This window comes from Clarias gariepinus, chromosome 1, assembly GCF_024256425.1.
Source record: "Clarias gariepinus isolate MV-2021 ecotype Netherlands chromosome 1, CGAR_prim_01v2, whole genome shotgun sequence".
Lineage (NCBI taxonomy): Eukaryota > Metazoa > Chordata > Actinopteri > Siluriformes > Clariidae > Clarias > Clarias gariepinus.
The window spans coordinates 16,647,682-16,663,689 of record NC_071100.1 but is presented as its reverse complement, the minus strand read 5'-3'; the positions used below and the strand labels follow the sequence as shown (position 1 = coordinate 16,663,689).

The following is a 16,008-nucleotide window of genomic DNA, read 5'->3' as shown; positions in this document are numbered from 1 at the left end:
GCAGTGATAGACGGAGAAACCCATCAGGCTACCACTACTAAGTTCACAAACAATAGAGTTGAGTTCAGGTAAGCAGATCTCTTGCAGTCCTTGCAGGTACGGGCTCTTGGTTGTCCAACAGAGAAGTAAAAAAAAAATTGTTATCCGAATATGCCATAGTAGCCGCTCTTGGCAGAGTAATCCACAGAAAAGTGTTTAGTCCATCGTCAGACGCTAACTCCACAGATGGTCCAGCCAGTACGAGAGCACTCAACAGGTAGAGCAACCCAGCAGTACACATCGTGAATAATTGTTTGCACTCAGACCATGTAGAGTGGGCAGAGAACCTTTCTAGGTAGCTTTAGCTGGATAGATAACAGCTAGGCCTCAGAGCAAGTGGAGCAGGTGGAGATGAATCTAATCAAATGCCTCATCCCAAAAAAAAAAAGATAGCTGGAAGATAATGTTCTTAGAAAAAAAAAAGATCACTAATTCGCGACAAAATAACATAAAATAACATAAAATATCATTCATTATAAACACACAAAAGAATGGATGATATTTTGTTATTTTGTATTATTTTGTTACGAATGAGGGATTTTTTTTTTTTTCTGAGAACATTATTACACAAACAATGGACTGACGTAGCTGCCATTTTGGATATATTATCAGGTGAGTGACTACGCTGGACTACAGTAACTGAGTCACATTTTACCTTACAGTCACATTACACTTTAAAGTTTCTTTCTATTTACTTTAAATTTTCACATCTTTTTATAAAGTCTCTAAATCCCCTAATTACTAATAAAAACGAGTCATTAGAATTATTACAGTCATCACAACATCACAAAATTTATGATTAAATGAGTCTTGGTGTTATATATGCATTAATTGTGAAATATTTTTGTTTGTTAAATGTGTAAATAAGCAGGTGATTAATGGCGAGTGTGAAATACAGAATGTTATTAGACCTCCTACTGTATGGCAGTGTCTGCTCAGTCTACACCTATTGGGTTAAACTGATGATTGGTGACTTGCGTCATCACACAGCATTTCTCTTCTGAGTTTTCCATGTTTTATTTAGATGTTGTCATTTTTAATGTGTAAATTTTAATTCTTAAGTTTTAAAACTTTTGTTTAAAAACTATATAAATACATTAATAAAGCAAACATTATTTTTAGACTAAAAAACATAATACATTACAGGTGATCTGATTCACCCAGTGTGTGCAGTGTGCATTGAACTTCTGACCTTACTTGTACATACACCTGTGTGTGTGTTTGTGTGTGTTTGTGTAAGAGAGAGAAAGAGGGAGAGAGAGAGAGAGAGAGATAGATGAGGAGAGAGAGATGTAGTGAAGTAATAATTAAGGATGTAGTGTACATCAGAATTATTATTTTCTAGCTCAATATTTTACAGTTAAACCTTGGAATCGTGGATTGCTCCGTCGTTCTGGAAACGTGCTTATAATCCAAAGCGAATTTCCTACATAAGAAATAATGGAAATTCTGACGAGAGAGTGCAGGAGGATGAGGGGGGCTATTGTGTAGGACCTTCAGTCTAGTCTATTGTGTGCCCTCCTTCTTCTCTTTCTTCTCTCTCTCTCTCTGTCTCCCTAACATCAGCCCGATTCTGTTCCTTTCTGTGTGACTTTAACATGTAACCTCGCTAATGACACTCGCTTTTGCCAAATTTTGAGGATTTTACATTGAACAGACTCATCTCCCACACTGCTCCAGCCTTTTTAACCTTTTCTTTACGAGGGCCGTTGTTGCAGCTCAGTTACTAAAGAACAGTCACTACACTTGGACAGTAAAGAAAAAAAATAAAAGAAATGCTTTACACGCACACACACATGGTCACAATGTTATAATAAGCAGTACACGTGTGCACGGATATTGACTATACGAGTGACGCCGGCGCACTGAGACTGAGCATGGGAGACGGTTATCCACAATCCTGCAGCGCACGCGAGAGAGAAGAACCATTGAGTCAGTTGTGATCACATGACGCTCGACAGATAAAGCGTATACACACTGCTCGTATTGCAATACGCCGCTCGTTTATCATGTCAATATTTATTTTTAAATTTTGCTTGTCTTGCAAAACACTTGCAGACCAAGTTACTCTCAATCCAATTAAAAGAGCAATGAAATAAATCTCTTTTTGTCTTTTTAAGATTTTTGTATCATTATTGTTAATCTTTTATCTTTAGTTCCCATCCTGACACTTAATGTTCCTAAAGATGAAAAGTCAGGACAACAGGACAGCAAACACACTCTAACTCAGACACGAGCCAATAGTGACAAAGATCTAGAAATTTCAGAATAGTAACTCGATTAATTCTGGCACTGAGTCAGTTTTCCACATCGTACTTCATTAGTAGTGATTGTTGAAATGACTCAGTCCACCTCTGACACGTGAGCAGATACTGTTCCCTTTCAAAGGCTACACTCGATGCTGCGTGAAAACGCTATGGGAAACATCTTGTCATGTTGCCGGTTGTGAAGCATGTGTGTATCAAACACGCCAAATTTTGGCTTATATAACCTCGGTCGGGTGACGTCATCTGATGAGACGCACCTGCAGGTTATAAATAGGAGTGAACCGGAAACATTCCTCAGATCTTTTGTCTTCACTGACCTTGTTGTGTTTGCGTGTGTGTTTAAACCAGCAAAATAAGAAAGTGTTTAACTCACCGATATGGTAGAGTTTTAAACGAGATGTCCCTCCGTGTGTATAATCCAGATCGGAGGGCGATCTCTACACTTTACTGCTTCGATTAAGTGCTACGCGCGCGCCTCGCATTCCGAGCCGCCGCGCATTCCTGGGGCTTAAACACGTGCATCCGGCAGAGCAGTGAGAAACGGATTTAAAACTCCTTTCTTTCGCGTTCTCATCGGATCGGGAAATCCCTCTGTCCGCTCGCAAGCGCGCGCCGCGCTTCTTGTGAATGGGCAAGGATAAACATCCTCTCTTGCTTTCGCGGAGATGATAATAGCTCTAAGCACTTAAAAAAAAAAATAAATAAATAAAAATAAAATAGACGGCAGGTTCTGTCGGGTGGCCGGGGGCGGAGCCTCAACGACGCTCTCCCCCCTTTTTCTTAGCAATCTCCATATAAGTTAACCCTTTCATGGAGTAAGCTGTATTCATCCCGTGTTTTCCTGCCATCAACTTATTTATTTATTTAAATATAATTGAGGTAGAAACGCAGAGTTATATGATGACACCCAGATAGAAGAGACGCTTCCAGGCTATCTCTCTTCTGGGACATCATCCTTCCTGAAAAGCTATTACTTCCTTTCAAGCTGTGTAGACTTTTATCTTCCCTGGAGGGAAAAGCTTTTCAGGCAGCAGGTCAGGTTGGTGCTCCATTGCACACCAGGGCGGTTTTGCACGCCTACCAGGCTGACCTGCTGAAAGACTTGAGTACTGGCGGGGCTCTGCAAGGTAAGGCGTACTGGATTTACGCCGGGCCACAGACTTGTCTCTTCGTGCAACAAAGCAGACGGCTCGTGCTATCGGCCGTTTTATGGCTGCTATGGTCTCCGCGGAGAGGCACTTGTGGTTGAATCTCAGGGGCATTAAGGAAAAGGATCGTGTATTCCTCCTCGATGCCCCATCTCGCCTCCCGGCCTACTTGGCGATGTCGTTAACTCGATCGCCACTAGGTTCATGAGGCGGAGTTATATAACAAGCCTTCGGGAAATTCCTTCCCCGCCTTGCTCAAGAGTCGGGACTGTCGGCCACCCAGTCTCGACCGGGTCTGACTGTTGCGAGGCATGAAACACACAAGAAGAGATCCGCCTCAAAAGAGGTCAGACTGGCATATTGTCTTCACAAAGAAGCCCTGAGGTTCAACAGGATCGTGGGGGGTGCCCCCCCTCCCAATGGGGAGAGGCACGCAGAATTCCTTTAAAGAATGAAGTGTTCTCCCTGGCACCCCCAGGAGGTTGGTGTTCTTGCTCCGCCACCGCTGGTGTTTCGGGCAACTCCAGTCTCCAATAAAATTGTTAGTTCTTCGGGTTTTTCCTGCCGTGTTTCAGGATGCCGAACATCTAACATCCCCCCCGTTTAACCAAGCCGCTGAGCTTTGCCCCTTTCTGAGAAACTGGCAGCGTGGAAGCTACTGCCAAGTATATCTCCTTGGGCACTAAGCACTGTACAGAGAAACTACAGGATTCAGTTCTCACATCACCCTCCGCGTTACAATGGCGGGGTCTCCACCTCCACGAAACCGGAAAGTGCAAGAGGAACGGGGGGCTGAGTCCAATTTTTTAGATTTTGCGGGCCTTACCGCTATCTAAAAATAAATCAATGGAAATATTGCCACAACACAGGAGGTTCCTGAGGTTCGCTTTCGGGGGCGAAGCTTACCAGTATCGGGTCCTTCCATTTGGTCTAGCTTTTTCACCCGCACATACACAAAATACATGGATGTAGTTCTGGCTCTTACGACTCCAGAGCATCCGTATTGAATTACATGACTGGCTGGCCCAGTCTCAGAAGCTAGCGCTTCGACATCAGCATGTCGTTCTAGCTAATCTTTGTTTCCTAGGATTGAGATCCAATGCCATGAAAGCATGCTCTTTCCTGTTTAGAGGACAACATTTTTGGGTGTCACATGGAATTTGGGCGTAAGCGGGCACAGCTGTCTCCCGCTCGTGTCGAATCCATTCTCAACACCGTCAAGGAAATCAAGCTAGACCAGAAAGTGACCATCACTTTCAGAGATCTTAGCTCTCATGGCAGCTGTATCCACGGTGACACCTTTGGACCTTCTGCACATGAGAGCATTTCAGTTGTGGCTAAGAACCAGGGGATTTTACTCTAGGGCCAATCCCCAATAAGGGCTACGCGCCAGGTGCTTCGTACCCTTCCTATGTGGTTCAGACCCCGGTTTCTGACTCTGGGTCCCACTCTAAGTTCGTCTTGTCGTCACAGATGCTAACGACAGACGCTTCCCTCGTGGGCTGGGGTGCGGTCTTAAATGACCGTCCAGCCCAAGGGAGCTGGAGAGGCCATCTTTTTGCGCGGCACATCAATTGCCTTAAAATCATGGCTCTATTTCAGGCCCTAAAGCACTTCCTCCAGCAGTTGAGACTACCATGTCCTAGTGCGGGTGGACAACACTATGGCAGTCTCATATATTAATCGCCAGGGCTGACTGTGCTCGCGCCGCTAAATAGCTAGCGCACCAGGTTCCTGTCCCTCAGGGCGATTTACATTCTGGGAAAATTTCATGTAGCATAGGTGGACCTCTTTGACTCGCAAGATCAGCAAATGTCCCCTTTACTACTCTCCGACTCTAAGTCAAGCTGGTCTTCTAGCCAGCGTAATTAAGACTATTCTAAGTACTAGGACTGCCTCCCCTCAAATAGAATGTATTTGAAAAGTTGGTGCATGACGAAGCAGGTAGACCCAGTCCACTGCCGAATTGTTTCAGTGCTGGAGTTTCTGAAGAAAAAAAAAAATAATAATAATAATAATAATTTTTGTCCTCTGGCTTGTGCCCCTTGTTGAACCACTAGAGTCAGCGCCTCAGGTTTCTGACCCTTAAGATGGTTTTTCTAAATGGTGTTACCTCTCTAAGAGGAGCGGACAGCTATTGCCCTCTCCTATGAGGCGCGTGGGCTCACTTCGCCTCTAGGAATCAGGGCTCATTCAACCAGGGGAATCGCCTCATCAATTGCATTAGCAAGAGGTATTCCCTTGCAGCAAGTATGTGACACGGAGGGTTGGTCCTCTCCGCACACATTTGCCAACATGCATCCTATAGTTTTGAAGCCTTCTGTCCTCCGCCTTTACAGTTTCGGAGCAGGAGAGACATCACTTACTGTGTCCAGTACGTGCTCTTCAGATTTACATCCACCGCATTAGCCAGTGGCGTAAGTCAGAGCAGCTTTTACATGTTTTGAAGCCGCAAGCTCCGTGAGAGATGCTATTGCCCTCTCCTATGAGGTGCGTGGGTTCACTTCGCCTCTAGGAATCAGGGTTCATTCAACCAGGGGAATCGCCTCATCAATTGCACTAGCAAGAGGTATTCCTTTGCAGCAAGTCTGTGATGCGGAGAGTTGGTCCTCTCCGCACACATTTGCCAATATGCATCCTATTGTTTTGAAGCCTTCTGTCCTCCGCCTTTACAGCTTCGGAGCAGGAGAGACTTTACTTACTGTGTCCAGTACGTGCTCTTCAGATTTACGTCCACCGCATTAGCCAGTGGCGTAAGTCAGGGCAGTTTTTACATGTTTTGAAGCCGCAAGCTACGTGAGAGATGCTATTGCCCTCTCCTATGAGGCACGTGGGTTCACTTCGCCTCTAGGAATCAGGGTTCATTCAACCAGGGGAATCGCCTCATTAATTGCACTAGCAAGAGGTATTCCTTTGCAGCAAGTCTGTAATGCGGAGGGTTGCTCCTCTCCGCACACATTTGCCAATATGCATCCTATTGTTTTGAAGCCTTCTGTCCTCCGCCTTTACAGCTTCGGAGCAGGAGAGACTTCACTTACTGTGTCCAGTACGTGCTCTTCAGATTTATGTCCACCGCATTAGCCAGTGGCGTAAGTCAGAGCAGCTTTTACATGTTTTGAAGCCGCAAGCGGCGTGAGAGATGCTATTGCCCTCTCCTATGAGGCGCGTGGGCTCACTTCGCCTCTAGGAATCAGGGTTCATTCAACCAGGGAAATCGCCTCATCAATTGCACTAGCAAGAGGTATTCCCTTGCAGCAAGTCTGGGACGCGGAGGGTTGGTCCTCTCCGCACACATTTTCCAGTATGCATCCTATTGTTTATGAAGCCTTCTGTCCTCCGCGTTTACAGCTTCCGAGCAGGAAAGACTTCACCTACTTTGTCCAGTACGTGCTCTTTAGATTTACGTCCACTGCATCAGCTAGTGGCGTAAGTCAAAGCAGCTTTAACATGGTCTGGGGCCGCAACAGGGGGTGGCCCCCACTACATTGGGCTATTGCCCTCTCCTATGAGGCGCGTGGGCTCACTTCGCCTCTAGGAATCAGGGTTCATTCAACCAGGGGGATCGCCTCATCTATTGCACTAGCAAGAAGTATTCCCCTGCAGCAAGTGTGTGACACGGAGGGTTGTCCTTTCCGCACACATTTGTTAGATTTTATAATCTGGATGATCATGCCACTCCGGGCTCACAGGTCCTCGAGTTAGCTTCCCAGATATAGTTCTGAGACCTTTTCGGCCTTGTGCGCACACACCACACAACCTTGGGGTCCAGACACTTGCAGTGCGGCGGCGTTGGTATTCTCGTTCCCATAGCGTTTTCACGCAGCATCGAGTGTAGCCTTTGAAAGGGAACGTCTCGGGTTACTTTGCTGTAACCCTGTTCCCTGAAAAGGCGGGAACGAGATGCTGCGTCCCAATGCCGCACTGCCTACGTGACCGGACGTCCGTTCAGACAAATCAATCTGAGGAATGTTTCCGGTTCACTCCTATTTATAACCTGCAGGTGCGTCTCATCAGATGACGTCACCCGACCGAGGTTATATAAGCCAAAATTTGGCGTGTTTGATACACACATGCTTCACAACCGGCAACATGACAAGATGTTTCCCATAGCGTTTTCACGCAGCATCTCGTTCCCGCCTTTTCAGGGAACAGGGTTACAGCAAAGTAACCCGAGACGTTTCACATTTTAATGTCTTACTACATGCTTAAATAACATATGTCATTGTTGTTGTGACAGAATTAGAAGACACTGACCGTAAGCCTTTACCAGGTGAGTGACAGTTTATTACTTTAGTTTTTATAATATATAAAGTATTGCAGCAACTTCAGCATTCAGATTTGTTTATTTGTTTATTTGTTCATCAAAGGCCTACACTCTCACTGTCTCATTATAGACACTTTATAGTTTCTGTTTAATTTTAATTCTCACATTTTTTTCATCTTAAAGACTCTGATTTCCCTAATTTCTGATTTGTGACGTGACAACATTTCCCAGTTTTATTAACATTAAGGCAAAACAATTATTTACATAATTTCTTTTTAAAAAAGATCATTTCAAAAGTTTACAAATATGTTTTAAATAAAGATTATGTGTGTAGTTTCGCATTTTGTGTTTCACAAATTGTTATACACTCATTAATATAAATTGATCTAGCGAGAGATAATTTTGTAATTTATGAGTGTTTTGATATACGAGCCTGCTTTTACTCAAATTATTCGTTCCCCAGCCCAAAAAAATAAATACATAAAAATAATTAATACAACATATAAAGTACAAAACTAATTAACATGCACTTTACCTTTTGAAACAATCGCAACAGAGCAGTGTTTCTGTGTATAGCAGAGAGTGTGTGTGTGTGTGTGTGTGTGTGTGTGTAAAGGCGAGAAGAGGGGGTGTGTGTGTGAAGGGTCCATTGACGCGCACACATAACAGCAGGCTGACAGAGAGAGAGAGAGAGAAAATGGATCATTAACCTCTTCAATGAGACTTTCTTTTGCTTTACATGCGCGCTGTACTGCAATACGCCGCTCGTTTATCATGTTAATACTGATTTTTTTACACACGCATACACACAAATCAAAATATGTTTTTCACACACACACACGTGGTCACAGTGTTATAGTAAACATTGCACAGATGTTGATTATACCAGTAAGAGACGCGCACTAAGACACAGCAGGGGAGACGATTACCCACAATTCCGCAGCACAAGAGAGAGAAAAACCGTTGGCTTAGTTGAGATCACGTGACGATCGGTGTCAAAACAAGAAGAGCATGGTTGATACATGATACTCGGTAATCGAAAACCAAGACTTGTTCGTTTTCCAAGTCAAAATGTATTAAAAATCTTTGCTCCTCTTGCGAAACACTCGTAAACCGTGTTACTTGTAATCCGAGGTTCCACTGTATTTAAAGTGTTTATTTCTTTTATTTTTGATAATCATAAAAATCCAAAATTCAGTTTCTCAGAAAAGTAGAATATTATTTAAGACCAACAAAAGCAGAATAAGTCCAATAAGAAAGTATGAACATGTCCATCACTCAGTACTTGGTTGGAGCTCCCTTTGTATGAATTACTGCAGCAATGTGACAAGAAGGACTGAACTGTTGCTCAGTGAACAAAAGTCCTTTTTTTAGATGAAAGTAAATTTTGCATTTCATTTGGAAATGGAGGTCTCAGAGTCTGGAGGAAGAGAGGAGAGGCACAGAATCCAAGCTGCTGGAGGTCCAGTGTAAAGTTTGCAGTCAGTGGTGGTTTGGGGAGCCATGTCATCTGCTGGTGTTGATCCACTGTGTTTTATCAGGTCAAAGGTCAGCTCAGCTGTCTACCAGGAAGTTAAAGAGCACTTCATGCTTCTTTGTGCTGAACAGCTTTATGGAGATTTCATTTTCCAGCAGGACTTGGCACCTGCTCACACAGCCAAAAGTACTAATACCTGGATAAAATACCGTTGTATCTTTGTGCTTGATTGGCCAAAAAACTCACCTGACCTAAACACCATAAATAATCTGTGGGGTATTGTGAAGAGACTGATCCAGAATGCAGCAGCACGACTCGTTTTTAACCTCCCCAAGTTCTCCCACACCACCCCACTCCTCCGCTCCCTGCACTGGCTTCCTGTAGCTGCCCGCATCAAATTCAAAACACTGATGCTTGCCTACAAAGCTAAAAATGGCCCAGCACCCACTTACCTCTCTGCGCTAATTACAGTACACCACACACTGCACCACGTTCCCTCTGATCCTCCAGCACTGCTCGCCTCATCCTACCATCTCTCAGGGATCGAGGGCGGCATTCATCCAGGCTCTTTTCTGTTCTGGCACCTAGGTGGTGGAATGAACTTCCTCTAGATGTCCGTACATCAGATACTTTGACTATCTTTAAACGACGACTCAAGACTCATCTGTTTATCCAATACTTGGACTAAACCCCCCCCCCCCCCCCCAAAAAAAAAAAAAAAAAAAACAGAAAAAACTTCAGATGTGTTGGACTAATGATACTTAGTTATTAACCTAGTTAACCCAGTGTAAGTATGTATCCAATGTTGTAAACATTAAAGCACTTTTTGTAAGTCGCTCTGGATAAGAGCGTCTGCCAAATGCCTAAATGTAAATGTAAATGTAAGAGGAAGATGCAAGACACAAGACCCGACAACGCAGAAGAGCTGAAGGCCGCTATCAGAGCAACCTGGGCCTCCATATCACCTTAACAGTGTCACAGACTGATCACCTCCATGCCACGCCTCACCAGTAATTCATACAAAGGGAGCCCCGACCCAAAGTATTGAGAGCTGTACACATTCATACTTTTAAGGTGTCTAGCATTTCTGTGTTAAAATCTTTTTTTTTTTGTTGGTCTTAAAGGGGTCATCCAGACACATTTTTCATTAAATTTTAATATGATCTTTAGGGTCCTAATGAAAAGTTTGTAATATATTTAATTAAAAAAAAAAAATAAATAAAAAAAAAACACTACTTTTAACTGGTAAAAAATAGCTCTGTTCTCAGCAACCTGTTTCCTTTACCATGTTACCATGTTCCTTTAAATGCTTATGATCTCTGCTGAGCCCGCCCCCCAGTTCTGTGGGGCGTGTCTTCACAACACACGTGGGGTATAGCCACGGGAGTGTAGTCCAGTGCGGGCAATGCTTTGGACTGCATTACCCACAAAGCATTGCCCACAACGCAGTGCGAGCAATGCTTTGTGGGTAATGCAGTCCAAACTGAAAAACGCTGGAATATAGAGCCTGAGCCAGTTTTCTTAAGTAGTTTTTTGTTTAATTTAAGTACGGAACCTATGCGGAAGTTTGTAATATCGCCTGACAATGCAAAAATTAAAAGAATGGACATGCATCGACTCAATTTGTCTTTCTCATCACTGCATGGGCATGAATTAACGGGCTGTTATGCTGCCGCGTGCAACAACAACATAAAGCGGAGAAGCTTACTGAGAGAGATAGGGACGCGATGTGTTTACTGATGTGTTTACATGACTTCTTAATCTTCGACAGACATCGTTATAAACCATCTAACGTAACAAAGGTAAGCATAATATAGTTTTCCGACTACGTACACAGTTTGCAACTAGACAATCACTTTATTGCATTGTTTATTATAAACGGGCGATTAGGGATTATATAGAGACGGATGTACATAGAGAAAAAGCCATAACCATGTTCTATGAGAGTATAAGTTAACTTACACTCCGCATTCATCGTGATTATTAAAAAGGCGATCTGCATTCATAGAAAAAGGAATTACACTCACTGAGCCTGGTGAAGATGAAGCAGGAACACGAAGCGTTAGTACAGATCCATTTTTTAGGAGCAGCTTCGTAGCAAAAACTGCTTTATATTGACCCGCGTTTATAAAGCAGTCTGGTAAAAAATGATTAGTGCAAACATGAACGCATTTAGGTAAATCAGCGGGGACGTTAGCTTCAAAAACTAAATTCAGCCACTGCGTCCTCAGCGGCACAGATGTCGGTAGTGAATGACGACTGCTGTGTTCGTTATTACACCCAACAACTGTACACCACACTTGCTTAGGCGACATTTTGCTCCAGCGGCGAAAAACAATGGCCGACAGCTTCTTCTCACTTGGTCTTTGCTAAAACACCAGTGTCAATCAACTACGGTAGGAGCGGCCTCTTGTGGTGTGGCGTCAAAGTGACAGGCATTTGCGATTGGCCTGATTTTAGAAGGGGCATGTTATTGTAATAAATAAAAAGAAAACCACTGGGCGGCTCTTTATCATCGTAGAGTGGTTGTGTACGCACTCTCCTAACACACAGTTCAGTCCAAACAGCTTAAAAAAGTGCATGTAGGCCTGTATGACCCCTTTAAGTAATGTTCTCATTTTCTGAGATACTGAATTTTGGGTTTTTATTAGCTGAAAGCCATAATTAATAAAATTAAAAGACAAAATCAGGTTTTTGATGATATTCTAATTTATTGAGATGCACCTGTATATCACTTAAACTTTTTTCAGTTAGTTAATGTCGATAAATATTGATTGTTTATATCAGCTATTATAAGGCTATATTAGTTTTTAAATTAAGAAGCAGAACAAAATAGTTAACTAAAAGGAACGAATTAACTAATGTTCATTAAACCACGTTATTATTAATTGTTATTTATCAGGTGCGCTAGTGGCTCAGTATTAGGTCTCTTACCTACCATGCAAAAGGCCCGGGTTCGATTCCCAGTCAATGCTCAAACCCTAACCATTGAATGCAGTGCCGGTCCCAAGCCCGGATAAAATGGGAGGGTTGCGTCAGGAAGGGCATCCGGGGTAAAAACTGGTGCCAGGTGAAAGACTAACAACAACATTATTATTATTCAAGGCACACAAGGATGGAGAGGTACTCATCTTAAATAAGAATAAATAAGGATAATGCAATGATCTTACCCTGAGTCACATTAAATAAAGAAAGCAAGTGAATCAACGTTTGTATTGAATCAACATCATAAGGATAAAATAAATATTAGAAATAAAATAAACTCAGGCAATATAGTGTCATAAGTGCCGTACTGACCTGTGCTTTTTTATTAACATTTTCTTTCTCACTTTCTGCAATCATCTTCTCGTGTTCCAAACTGCTTCTCTTGTTTGGTGGAGCTCATTTTGGTGGCTGAAGAGTACGTGGTCTTCACTGACTGCATAGAATCCAAAGGCTAAACCAAGATGAGACGGTCTGATCTACGGCACTGAACTGACTTTGGTTAATGTCATGTAATACTTAACCATGTTTTAAGAAAACCTGTCTCTCATGGAGACAAAAGAATCCGTTTGTTTTGCGTTATTTAAAATGTTTTATTTATAATATACACTATATACAGTGGTGTGAAAAACTATTTGCCCCCTTCCTGATTTCTTATTCTTTTGCATGTTTGTCACACAAAATGTTTTTGATCATCAAACACATTTAACTATTAGTCAAAGATAACACAAGTAAACACAAAATGCAGTTTTTAAATGATGGTTTTTATTATTTAGGGAGAAAAAAAATCCAAACCTACATGGCCCTGTGTGAAAAAGTGATTGCCCCCCTTGTTAAAAAAATAACTCAACTGTGGTTTATCACACCTGAGTTCAATTTCTGTAGTCACCCCCAGGCCTGATTACTGCCACACATGTTTCAATCAAGAAATCACTTAAATAGGAGCTACCTGACACAGAGAAGTAGACCAAAAGCACCTCAAAAGCTAGACATCATGCCAAGATCCAAAGAAATTCAGGAACAAATGAGAACAAATGTAATTGAGATCTATCAGTCTGGTAAAGGTTATAAAGCCATTTCTAAAGCTTTGGGACTCCAGCGAACCACAGTAAGAGCCATTATCCACAAATGGCAAAAACATGGAACAGTGGTGAACCTTCCGAGAAGAGTCCGGCGGACCAAAATTACCCCAAGAGCGCAGAGACAACTTATCCGAGAGGCCACAAAAGACCCCAGGACAACATCTAAAGAACTGCAGGCCTCACTTGCCTCAATTAAGGTCAGTGTTCACGACTCCACCATAAGAAAGAGACTGGGCAAAAATGGCCTGCATGGCAGATTTCCAAGGCGCAAACCACTTTTAAGCAAAAAGAACATTAAGGCTCGTCTCAATTTTGCTAAAAAACATCTCAATGATTGCCAAGACTTTTGGGAAAATACCTTGTGGACCGACGAGACAAAAGTTGAACTTTTTGGAAGGTGCGTGTCCCGTTACATCTGGCTTAAAAGTAACACAGCATTTCAGAAAAAGAACATCATACCAACAGTAAAATATGGTGGTGGTAGTGTGATGGTCTGGGGTTGTTTTGCTGCTTCAGGATCTGGAAGGCTTGCTGTGTTAGATGGAACCATGAATTCTACTGTCTACCAAAAAATCCTGAAGGAGAATGTCCGGCCATCTGTTCGTCAACTCAAGCTGAAGCGATCTTGGGTGCTGCAGCAGGACAATGACCCAAAACACACCAGCAAATCCACCTCTGAATGGCTGAAGAAAAACAAAATGAAGACTTTGGAGTGGCCTAGTCAAAGTCCTGACCTGAATCCTATTAAGATGTTGTGGCATGACCTTAAAAAGACGGTTCATGCTAGAAAACCCTCAAATAAAGCTGAATTACAACAATTCTGCAAAGATGAGTGGGCCAAAATTCCTCCAGAGCGCTGTAAAAGACTCGTTGCAAGTTATCGCAAACGCTTGATTGCAGTTATTGCTGCTAAGGGTGGCCCAACCAGTTATTAGGTTCAGGGGGCAAATTTTTCACACAGGGCCATGTAGGTTTAATTTTTTTTTCTCCCTAAATAATAAAAACCATCATTTAAAAACTGCATTTTGTGTTTACTTGTGTTATCTTTGACTAATAGTTAAATGTGTTTGATGATCAGAAACAGTTTGTGTGACAAACATGCAAAAAAACAAGAAATCAAGAAGGGGGCAAATAGTTTTTCACACCACTGTATATATATATATATATAAATATATATTTTTTTTATTTATTAATATTTTTTTTATTATACTTGGTGCACACCAGAAATGCTCTTGTGTGCATTAATAAGCCACAATAAATTGAATAAACTGCTTTATACTGATACTCGTACCTTTAGGTATATTGTCAGTACAAGTAACGAGGACAGGATTAGCTAAGGGCTAATTCACACTGGACAACACTCAGTGGAATCAGGAAACTTATTTGGACACAGATTAAAAATATAACATGAAATGTTTATTTATTTTCTTAACAGAAAACTAAGATAAAATTAAAGTGAAGTTTAAGGGGTGCTGCATGAGGCCTATTGGTTTAAAGCACTTTATTGAACATTAGACAAGCTAGTTAACCCAGTTGTGATAGAAAAACATGCATTATTGCTATAAACCATGCTACTGGTGATGTTACAGGTATGTAACCACTTGACTAGGGAGCACCACTTTGATTAATTAAATAATAAAAGGTGTAAGAGGAAAAAGATTAAAGAGAACTAAACAAGAGTAAAGAGAATAAAAGTGTGCATGTGTGGGTCAGGAGCAGTGTCCAGCAGGCATGATGGCACAAAGCTGGTAGGCTGAGAAGGTGGGCAGCAGTCACTAGTTTATCAGTAGCATGGCCACGCTGAGTGTCGAGGGTCAATCCTGCCACAGGTTGAAGTTGAAGGCACTGATATTAAAGCAAGGCTGGCAAGGTGGGCATGGAACAGAGGCCACAATGGCAAGTTCTACAGCAGTATGCCTGCTGATCGGCTGACTGATTCTAGGCAGGTTACCTAACAAATGTACAGGTTTAGAGTTAGATAATTAGGGGTAATTATTTAATCGGCAGAGAAAGCAAAAAGGGAGCAGAAAAGGCCACATTAAAGGAAAAGAAACTCGTTGGAGAAAAATGCTGGTAAAAGCTCCAGACTTTAAGCAACAGTAACAGGTCCAGATTTTAGCCACACAGCTGCTGAGATGTGTGTGTGGAGCAGACAGTGGAGCACTGAATAATACACACTACTCTAACAGTGAGTGCTGTGTGATCATCCCAGTGTAAACAATAAGTACAGATACAGAGCATCTAGAATTTATTTTCTTCATCTTCAAGCTGATTTCAGTTTAGTGTCATTCTATAATTAAGGAAGTTTCAAAGCATTTCAGTGTAGTTTATGAATGAATGGTTTGGTAATTTAAAAGTCCTCTAACCCTCTGAGTGTGAGAGATATTTACTGTTCCTGCAGTCTCAGAGAAACACTATTCATATAAGCCTTCTGTGTGTTTATCAGTAGAGGAGTAAATGTCAAAACATTAACATTAAAGGAAATAAAATTACAATTTAATCCAAGTCAATGCATAACAATCGTGTCAGAGTTGGAGGAATGCATGAAAAGCATATTTGATCACTGACTGATGAAACAGAAGAGTTTAACAGTTTATACAAATCAGGGCAGTGAACTAGGTGCAGGTGAAAACCATTAAGTAGTGCATCATGGGAAATGAAGTCCATCTGTGATCAAGAACCACAGAAACTCTCTGGACACAAGGCGCCCTCTAGGGGTTATTCCCTGACACATAGTCTAAGTCACAAT

General features: G+C 42.1%; 1 protein-coding gene across 1 annotated transcript in view; it reads left to right on the top strand.

The window, feature by feature from the left end:
- Window positions 1-15,050: 15,050 nt before the first annotated feature.
- LOC128520463 (Fc receptor-like protein 5) overlaps window positions 15,051-16,008 on the top strand; it is a 53,679-nt gene continuing 52,721 nt past the window's right edge. Inside the window, exon 1 of the mRNA XM_053494717.1 lies at window positions 15,051-15,129. Coding sequence (XP_053350692.1) covers window positions 15,051-15,129 — 79 coding nt within the window. The remainder of the gene's footprint in view (window positions 15,130-16,008) is intronic.